Source organism: Mus pahari, chromosome 2, assembly GCF_900095145.1.
Source record: "Mus pahari chromosome 2, PAHARI_EIJ_v1.1, whole genome shotgun sequence".
Taxonomy (NCBI): Eukaryota; Metazoa; Chordata; class Mammalia; order Rodentia; family Muridae; genus Mus; species Mus pahari.
In genome coordinates, this window is record NC_034591.1 from 61,852,373 (window position 1) to 61,863,092 (window position 10,720).

General features: G+C 43.3%; 1 protein-coding gene across 1 annotated transcript; it reads right to left on the reverse strand.

Annotated features, from left to right (window-relative positions):
* Nucleotides 1–3,272: 3,272 nt before the first annotated feature.
* Nucleotides 3,273–4,226, reverse strand: LOC110317441 (olfactory receptor 10AC1). Its single transcript, XM_021191908.1, has one exon. It carries the CDS (start codon nt 4,224–4,226, stop codon nt 3,273–3,275), a length of 954 nt encoding a protein of 317 aa, XP_021047567.1.
* Nucleotides 4,227–10,720: the final 6,494 nt, after the last annotated feature.

Below are 10,720 nucleotides of genomic sequence, written 5' to 3' on the forward strand. Positions count from 1 at the left end.
GAGTGGGTTGGGAAGCAGGGAGTGGTGGTGGTGGGGAGGATAGGGAATTTTCAGAGGGAAAACTAGGAAAAGGGATAACATTTGAAATGTATTAAAGAAAATATCTAATAAAAACATCAGAGAGGATACAAAACATGGCCCACTGAATCAATTAGCATGGTGCATATGGTCTCATAGAGACTAAAGAGGCAAGCAGGGGACCTGAATGGATCTGCACTGCTCCCTCTATGTATGTTATAGCTTTTAGCTAGCTTTGTGTGTGTGTGTGTGTGTGTGTGTGTGTGTGTGTGTGTGTGTGTGTGTGAGCTTTGTGGCTTTGTTTGTGTGTGTGTTTGCCTGCTCTTTTCTTCCTATTGGGTTGCCTTGTCTAGCCTCGATGGCAAAATGGCTTTTCCCTTGTCTTAATTATAACTTGTTCTGTCCTATTTTACTGTAGTTCCTTAGAGGTCTGCTCTTTTCCAAAGAGGAAGCAGAAGGGAAGTGGAGGGAGGAACAACCCTGGTTGGCATGTATTGTATGAAAGATAGATCTATTTTCAATATTTTTTTTGAAAAGAAGTAAAATTAGTGGGTCAAAGAAGAGAAATATTTCCAGAAACCAGGATGTAGGAGGCAAAACTACACTGAGATAGATTTGCTGAAGAAAAACATTTGAGAGTAGTCAAGTGATCTTTTATTGTTAAAAAGTTTTAGTTGTTAGTAGAGTTGAAGCCTAAGAAAAAATATTTCCATAAAGTAACCTTCTGAATTGGATATTTTTTTTTTTTTTTTTTTTTTTTGGTTTTTTGAGACAGGGTTTCTCTGTATAGCTCTGGCTGTCCTGGAACTCACTTGGTAGACCAGGCTGGCCTCGAACTCAGANATCNGCCTGCCTCTGCCTCCCGAGTGCTGGGATTAAAGGCCTGCACCACCAGGCCCGGCTTGTCTTCACTTCTTATTTGTGAGGTAGGAATCAATGTTGTAAGAATTATTGCTAACTATTTATTTGTTGAAATCCATATTTTATCATTTGCTTTACATTTACATATGCATAAGTATACATATATACATTATATCAAATTATTTTAAAATAAATACATATGTGATATATCTACTGTGAACTCTATTCTTCCTTTTCTTTTCATTGGACAAGCTTTGTTTGCTCGTCTATTGGCTGAACCCAGAGCTTCACACATGTCAGAGAAGTGTTTTTCTACTAAGTTATGTCTTCAACCCTCTTTGTCCTTATAAACTTTTAGGCAGCATTGGTGTCACTAAGTTGCTCAGGCTGGCTTTGAGTTCACTGAGGACTTAAGAAAGACACTGGATTTTTTAAAAATCTTTTTGCCTCATCAATCTAGAAGCTGGTATTTTTATTTTTGTTGCAATTTTTCAACATATTTTATGGTTGTGTATTTCTGATTTAAATCTTTAATCTTTCTTCTCTTAGTGTGTGCTTGAATGTGTAAACCTAAAGCTGCTTATTGTTCCTAGCTATTTTTACCTTCCCTAGTGGTGTATGATGTCTTTACCACATTTTACCTCATCTCTGCCTGTCTTTCCACAGCCCCACTGCATCTCCAGTTCAGACCCTTATGTCTTTTGTGGATTATTGCTACAGCTCCCACTTGTTACCTCTCTTATCTTGTATTATTGCTAAGCCACCTCTTCAATGTGTACATGTGTTTGTACCATATACATATCCCCACAGACTTAGAAGTGAAAGCTAAATGTGTCATTGAGATCCCATACTACTTTCCTTCCAAAACCTTGGATGAGGGTTACCATAACAACCACCCTGAGATAGAAATCAGTCATTCTGACATATCTATATACTCATGATTTTTAGAAACCATCTATAGCATCCTAAGATATTATGGGAGAGAGGGTCTGTAACAGCATGCTTTTTCTTCTACTACCTCCTCCTGCTCCCATGGGCATTCACAGTGAAATTAAGGAGAATCAGGTTAATGAGTAGAGCATGGGCATTTGACAGTGGACTCAGATGACTCAACCACTTTTCCCAAAGCCACTTTAGAGAACTTAGTCTCAATCAGGCAGCCTCCCCATGCGTACTACCTGTGTCTGATCTTTTGGATCACTTAGATTTTGCCCTGATGGCAATCAAGACAACTGAGTCTGGAAAGATGCAGGGAAGAAACAGGCCCAGGGAGCAACCATCAAGCCTGCTGACTGCTCCTTACCTCTCTTTCCATGCTTGAGCCTCTGAGTACTGACTTAACCTCTTCTTTTACATTTGTCTATGTCCCTTGGCTAGTACCTGCCACACCCATGGCCTCAACAGCCACCTATAATCCCCAATTGATTCATCCTCTTGAGCCTGCACCATGAACCTTGGGTTTGTGTCTTTTCTGCTCCATCATGGTCTTCATTGTTTGTCCCAGCCACATATCAAAACAGAGTGACAAGCCCTTTCGTCCACGGCTTCTGTTCCTGGGCTCTCTATTTCAACAGTAGCACCACCATTTACCAAATGTCCTGGGTTAAAAATGATCCCCAAAGCTATTTCTGCCTGGTTCAGTGTCCAATCAAGGTTTTGTATGTTCTACTTCTTCATCTCTGACTCTTCTAGCAACATGTAATTTTCTGTGCAGGAACCCTGAACCAGTTTCCATTGCCTCCCACACGGGAGGTGGAAACTGATGCCCAATTATGTCTGTCTCACTGCATCCAAGCTATCAGACAAAGACCATGGGAGCACAGCAGCTCACAGTGCAGATCCTTCAGCCATCGCTGAGACCCTTCCCAGTATGCGTCAACCAGTGCTAACCAGGTTTGCTCAGTTCCTTCTCCATCCTTCACTTTTGGCTAATACCTACTAATCTTCTAGTATTCCAAGTAGCAACCTATTGCCCCGAGAAACCATCTGTAACAACTCCACTCAGCTTTGACGAGTCTAGTGTGATTAAGTGATCGCCAAGCTACTTTTTCCATGTGCCATTGCTCTTCACATCTGCCCTTCAAACCACAGGCATCATGCAAAACACTCACTGGCTTGCATAGGCCTGGGAATTATGGGGAAAACTTGACAGGAATCAAAGGAAGCTCTCAATGTAGATCCAGGTTTCTCCACTTCTTGATACTCCTCCAGGAAGGAATGAAGGACACAGCCACCCCCTGTGTCTCTCTTCTCTTGCAGTTACCAAGTTCTCTTTCCTAAATGTCACCCTTGAATTCCCAGGAGCCTTTCCAGATGCAAACACTAAACACTAGGGGACACTTCAGCAAATGAGAGCTCCCTACTCTGTCTTGGCCTGTGCCCGTTATCAGGGATCACACAGACCCTGATCCACGGAACCCCAGGACCCTGTGAATGGCGGAAGTGATCTCCCGGTTGCGCAGGCTGTAGATAAGAGGATATAGAAGTGGTGTGACATTGGTATAAACCAGCGCTAGTGTGCGATCCAGTCGCGGGGAGTAACTGGACTTTGGCCGCACATACATGAAGGTGGCACAACCATAATGCAGGAAGGTGACAGCCAGGTGCGAGGCGCAGGTGGAGGCAGCCTTGCGTCTGCCTCCACCACCATGCAGGCGGCGCAGGGCAGAGGCAATGGCCCCATAGGAGGTCAAAATGAGCATTGAGGGCAGCAACAGCAGCACCAAGCAGGCTCCTAACAAGGGCAGCTCATCCACATAGCTCCGTGTACATGCCAAGTGCAGCAGTGCGGTGATGTCGCAGAAGAAATGCACCAGCAGGCGGGAGCCACAGAAAGGCAGGTGGAACACTGCCACCGTTAGCCCCACGGATACAGCTAGTCCTCCAAGGCAGCAGGCCAGGGCCAGGCGTGCACATAGACCTGGGGTCACTATAGATGCATAGCGCAGGGGGTGGCAGATGGCCACGTAGCGGTCATAGGCCATGGCTGCCAGCAAGAAGCACTCAGCCCCACCCAGTGCCACAAACATCTGCATTTGGACAGCGCAGCCCAGGAAGGAGATGGGACTGCCCCTGCCATGGCCAGGCATACTCAGGTCAGCTAGAGAACGGGGTACCACCACTAGCGTATAGCAGAGTTCAATGGCTGACAACTGGCAAAGGAAGAGCAGCATGGGTGGCCTGCTGGGCACGGAGATCACAGCCACCAGGATGAGCAGGTTACCACTCAAAGTGGCCAGGTGCACAGCCAGCAGCACCAGGAAGAGAAGGGGCCTCAGATGTGGAAACTCAAAAAAGCCTTGAAGGAGAAAGCCACGGGGTATGGTGTTATTGCTAGGGCTGTCCATGCACTGGAGTCAGGTGGCACCTGTGGGAGAGAAGCAGAGGAAGGGTTAGCCTGTGGCAGTGGCCTTTTGACAGCTGAGAAAGGGTTACTTGGGAGTTAGAACAGAATAGGGAGGCATGGCTGCAAAAATGGTTCACGATTCACTACCGGTCCCTCTTCCCTACCACATCTCCAGAGGGGCATCTTATCAAGTAGTGCAGCTTTTCCTGTCTTCCACACTAGATCTAAGTAGCTGCTTTCTCAAATTTCAGTTTCCAGAGAAGTCCTGATTCCCAGAGGAGCCTTTGGTCTTACATCACATCATTCCTGACCTCCATATAAAGAGTCAAACACTGGCCACCCTCGAGTTATTATATGGGTTCTGTATTACCATAGGTCTTAGACTTCAAGGCTCCCCAAAGCAGGAAATGTGTCCTTCCTCTCTATTTCTCCATCCTCTTCCTTAGCTATCTCAGCCACTCTGAACTGCCTTCTGAATTGTGTCATGGAGTCATAGAGTACAACATATATACAGGTCTTCTAGACCATCTCACTCAACTTCTTAATTTTAAAGAGAAAGATATAACTGAGCTGGGATTGGGGCTAGAAATACAGGCTTTAAATTCTCAGAGAAATTAATGAAGAGAAAGAAAGAAAGAGAAAAAAAGAAAATAATTTCCCAAGACTGAATCTGGAAGTCCCCACAGCCCATATAATGTTCTAGATGGGGTTACTGGAGTCAACCAGACAATATATATTACCTTAACCTTCAGTAGAGACCCAGTGTTATGGTACATACTGGGACAGACACTCAGGCAGCAAGGACACTCTGTGGGAGGCCCTGTTGGAGTTGTCAGGATCCAAATTCACCAGATATTGTGACTGATACTCTAGGAAAGGTGGTGTGTGTCTGTCTATGCTGGGTTAACTCTCGAAGTGAGTACCTTCCACAGTCATCATCAGCCCCCAGATTCTATCTGTGACTCATCTGTAAGTAACAGCTGGGAAACACTGTCACTCTGAAGGTCCACTATGCTGCTCAGAGTCTTCTGAATGAAACAGATGTGGGATGTAGCAAAGGCCGTGTGGCCTGCAGGGGGATGTTTGACCTTTTAACACATGTTGAAAAGAACCTATTTTTAAAATTTCATTATGTCTTTTAAACACTTAATCCCAGACTCAGCCATTCAATGCTCTAATCAACATGGACCGTGTAATTTGTTCACAGTCCTCATGCCAGGGAGCAAGAGTGGTGAAGTCAGGTGAAAACGGCCACACATAGTTGAATGAAAGAGTGCAGGGAAAATGGCTTTTGCTATTGAATGCACCTTTTAGAGAGTTTTGATTTATAGACATCATTCTATGTTCTTTCTTGTAGTGTTTGGAGGGAGCATTTACTAACACATTCTATTCTAATGGGAGAAGAGGTGGGTGGGGGAGAAATAGGCTTGAGAGAGGTAGACTCACTTCCAGTGGGGTTTAAACCCTTCCCTCCTTTTGCGGGGAGGTGGATTTTCCTATCTATTGAGCGCATTCAGCCAACCTGAATCCTGTGCCCATTCTCAGCCAGATGTTGCAACATTAGGAATGGAGTTCAGAGAGACAGAATTGGTGTCTTGAGGTTTCAGGTAGATAAACCTTCTGGAGTACCCAAGACAGAGACAGCTCTTGAGCTGCCTCTGTTGGTCTCCTTACCACTTCCTTTTCATCTCTGTCGAGAAGCTAGTGGAGTGGGTTCTAGAAGGAGAGGCAGACACAATCTGTTTTAATTTCTTCCCTTTTCATGATATAAACCAGGCAGATGACAAGAAACATTGGGTGATGGATCAAGCACCTGCATCAAGTTGCTCAAGAAGAATCATGTTTCAAAGTAAGGCTGCCTAAAACAAACCAAATGGGTCAACTCATTGAACATGACCAAGGGGGTTATTTCTGCTTTGCTTAGCTTTTCAGGAGAGATTGATATAAACTCCAGGAATGTAAGCTAGCTGTAGTAGGCTAAGAAAATGGAAGTATCAGCTGGCTATGGTGATGCTCAGCTTTAATCCCAGCACCAAGAGTCAGAGGCAGGTAGCTGCAGACTCTTCCAAAGCTTCAGTGATTCTAACCTGCAGAGAGAGAGAGAGAGAGAGAGAGAGAGAGAGAGAGAGAGAGAGAGAGAGACTGGACCACATTCCTCTCTCATAAACACAAGGGTGGAAATTTTCACTCTTCTGGGGGATTAATAGCACCAACAAAAATAATGAACACTTAAGTGAGTTCTAGGAAAGTGATCTTGAGGACTTAAAGCATAACCTAACAACAACCCAGTGAAGAAAGTGGATTCTTCCCACACTGACTTTAGAGGTGAGGAACTCGAATGTCTTATAGCTAACTAGCTAATGCTAGAGCCAAATTTGCAGGCAAGAATCTTAGCACCCAATAACCTTTGGTTTTACACATTTTTTCTGCATGGTTTAGACAATGGTTTGTGATGGTTATATTTTCAGTTTTAAATTACTTGATTAAATATATAGCAAGGCAAAGTAAAAGAATAAGTAATAGAATAGCCAACAAAACACCACCAAATTAGATGCTCAAAGCATCCAGCAGAAGAAGCTGGGGAGAAGGTTCAGTTGTTAAGAATACCATCTGTCTTAGCAAAGGCCACAGGGTTTGGCTCCCAGCATGCATATGGTGATTCAAAACTGTAACTCTAGTTCCAAGGGATCTAATGTCCTCTTCAGTTCAGGCACTAGGCATGCATGTGGTACGCATACATACATTAAGGAAAAAAAACTCATATGCATAAAATAAAAGTAAATAAATCTTTAAAAATTTCATAAAACAAACAGCGTCAATTAAAAAAAAAAAAACAAAAAACAACAAACCAGTCAGCAGAAATGGACTGAGTAGCTCCTCTGAGGCAGTCAGACTGTGTTCTGAATAGAGGTTTGGGTAGTGCAGCATCTCTTTGAGCGAGGCTTCCACATGAATGCAAATAACAGCAGCAATCTAACAATCAAATCAGGGGCTTGGACACAGAGAGCAAAACCCGACTGCAGTAGTCCCTTTGAGGCAGCCAGAGGCAATCCCCCATAGATTCCAGGTAGAGCAGGGTGCTCTGTCTGCCGAGCCTTCCGAGTCGAAGGAAACCAGCCCCTGATACAGACAAGATCAAAAAATCATGCACTCAAAACACCCCCAGCAGAAACCAACTGGGGAAGCTGAGCCAGTCGGCTGGCATTCCTGAATGATGATTTTCCCACGGCTGAAATTTTGGCTTCTCTTCCATCCCTATAGGCACTTTTATATGATGTGATAAGCAATGGCAACCTCTGTTGCAGATGGTTCACCTTTAAGCTATTTTTCCCTCTCTCTCACTGAATTAGGAGACATAGCCCATCCCCAGACATGGGACCTTAGAGGACACACTGAGACAAATAAGCTTGTGGGTCTGAAATAGGATAGGGCTAGTTCTGCCCCATGACCCAGCTTCTCAGCAAACTGAAATAACACACTTTACGTATGCAATGCACATCATAACTCTATGTGGCCCTCCTCATTTAAACGCCCTCTCAGACTGCCTCTGCACAAGAGGCAGTTGTTCCCTTTCTATGGTTTACTGCATACTAGAAATGACTCCCAGACTATCAGATATTTCTGTCCTCAGATTTACCTTCACTGACGTTTCTCTTGAGGACAGTGGACGTGAATAATAATGCAGATTATTTAAGATAGCAAACCTAAAAATAATTTCTCTTTAGTTTTGACATTCATCACTGATCTTGTTATTGTTCTAGCAGATTCTTGTTTCCAATTGTGTGAGGCTTCACAAAACACCCACGGAGTCATGGCTGGCTGGTGGCCCGGGACATCTGGATGTGGTTGGAAGGATTTCTGGGTTAGGGATTCTGACCTTGGATTCAATTTTTGCTGTGTAGTCTAATAAAAATTATGTTAAAATAATGTTTCTCATTGGTCATTTCAACAGCCAATCAAGCACTGCTAAACACAGTTGTACAATGGATAGAAGAGGAGATATGAGAGGCAGATGGGTCAGACTCCTGCAGCTTTTGAGAGCTCAATAAATGCTAAGCTGAAAATCTAGGGTCAAATGGTCAAGGTAGACTCAATGCCATAGTAAACCCATGTAAGACTCAGAGAGGCAGCTACCCAGTCTGGAGCTGCAATAATGTCTGTGGGCTGTTGTGTGCGTGTGTGTGTGTGTGTGTGTGTGTGTGTGTGTGTGTGTGTGTGTGTGTGCGTGCGTGTGTAATAATTGCCTTACAGTTTAGACTGAAGCTCACTGGTCTAGCTTATTTTGTAAGCTAGCATAACAACTTACAAAAGTACCAATAAGAAAGGCCACAGCAGAAGTCATTGTCCTAAAACAAATCAAGTTTCAAAAGTTATGAATAAATCTGGATATCCTGTCTAGACTGGGCCTCTCATCTATGACTTTCTATAAGCGATAGTGAAATGTCTTATTTAGTGTTTTTTTTTTTTTTTTTTTTTGGTTTTTCGAGACAGGGTTTCTCTGTGTAGCCCTGGCTGTCCTGGAACTCACTCTGTAGACCAGGCTGGCCTTGAACTCAGAAATCCGCCTGCCTCTGCCTCCCGCGTGCTGGGATTAAAGGCGTGCACCACCACACCCGGCCCGTGTTTTTTTTTTTTTTTAAATAACATATACTTAAAATATGATGTTTCATTTCCCCCCTAACTCTTGCTGAAAGAATACTCAGTTTAAAGGTATTTTGCTGTTTTCTGGATGTTTGAATTGGAGAGGAGAGGGCATATCTTGCAGGCTTGGTGCCTCACTGTGGAATGTGGACAATGAAAGAGAAATTTGATGAGGACTCCATAGAGAATATGGAGAAGGTTCTAGAACAGATCTGGCACAAAGGAACACTTGGGGTAGTCTTATTTTATGCATTCTCTCTTGGAAGGCTTAGGTTGATTATCCTCTTAGTATTCATCTTTCTTCCTTGGAAAATTCAGCCCTTGACTGGTCCAACACTTTAAGTTCTTTGTCCTGTGTGCTTGCTATCTTCCTGAGGTCCCAGTGTACATTGTATGCTGGGTGGGTATGAATAGATATAGCTACAGATTACTTTATTTAGCCATAAACTCTATCTATCTATCTATCTATCTATCTATCTATCTATCTATCTATCTATCTGTCTGTCTGTCTGTCTGTCTGTCTGTCTGTCTGTCTGTCTGTCTGTCTATCTACCTAACTACCTATCATCTGTCTGTCTACATTTTCTGTCTCTATTATGCATGTATCTATAAATCTAGCTTCTTCTCCTTTCCTCCCTTCCCTCCTACCCACCCACGCTCCTTTCCTTTCTCTCTCCACCCCTCCTTTTCAGCCCTCTCTCCCTCTTTCTTCTTTCTTTCTAGCTTGCATCTACCTATCACACTATCTTTATGTTACTATTTCTCCTCGGTTTGTAATTATCTTTATGCCACTACACTGGCTATATATATTTCTGGGTTGAAATCTCAGCTTAACCACTTGCCAGCTGAACTAATTTTGGGCGAGGTCCTCAATTTCTCCAGTGCGTTATCTCTTTACATAAATGGAGGTGATGACACTAGATACCTACAGTCATTTGTAAGATTAGGAATAGTATAAGGAAAAGCTACAACACGATGGCAGTCACAAAGAAAGTAACTCATCATACTGAGATGTAACTTTCACTTCTCCATTGACGTGTCACCCTTGGGCTCCACCTGCATAGTGACTGTAGTAGCTTCTTTTCCTAGTCATCTAGGCCTTCCCCTTGATTTATGTCAGCTATCTTGAAGTCAATTAATTTCATATGTTTTCATTATTATATATTTCAATTAAGCATTGTGCAATAAAGTCCCTTGAATTAAAGCTTATTATGTTGGTCCTTTTTGCTCCTATGAACATTTTTTCTGTGGTGTCTTTCCATCAGTCTGGCAGTCTGTTTACTCAAGGCTGCTGAATCACCCCTGGATTCAGTGATTACATTGTGTACTCTCTTTTTCCAGCTATTTATGATCTCAGCTTTGATTCCTGGGAGACGTGTTATTTGCCTATCCACTGGCTCTGTTTCTTTTACAAGATAAAGTAGCTTGCTAAATCCTTCTTGAGTGTGACATGATATCTTGTCAAAGGCTTTTTGTGAGTCTGAGTATAAGAACTCTTGTTAGTGTCTCGGTGTCGTATTTATCCCCTAAGAGCAGCTAAGTGAGTTAACAGAGACATTTTTGTTTTACACAGACATTCTTGCTTTCTCCCCATTATTGCATTTTGTGAAGTATTTAAGGATCTTACATTTCATGCAGATGAGGTGATCTTGATGGTAGGCACATGGCTGACCTTGTCCAGCTCCGGGTCAACATGCTACATGAACTTTGGCTTATATTTCCCAGACTTCATGCTTCCTGATTCAGGGGAACAGATTCAACAGTACTGAGTGTGTCCGTTTAGAGGATACAGTACTGAGTGTGTCTGTTTAGAGGGCACAGTACTGAGTGTGTCCGTTTAGAGGATACAGTACT

Bases quoted from the DNA above. Each gene is read 5' to 3' on its own strand.
- LOC110317441 (XM_021191908.1), bottom strand. From the start codon at position 4,226: ATGGACAGCCCTAGCAATAACACCATACCCCGTGGCTTTCTCCTTCAA.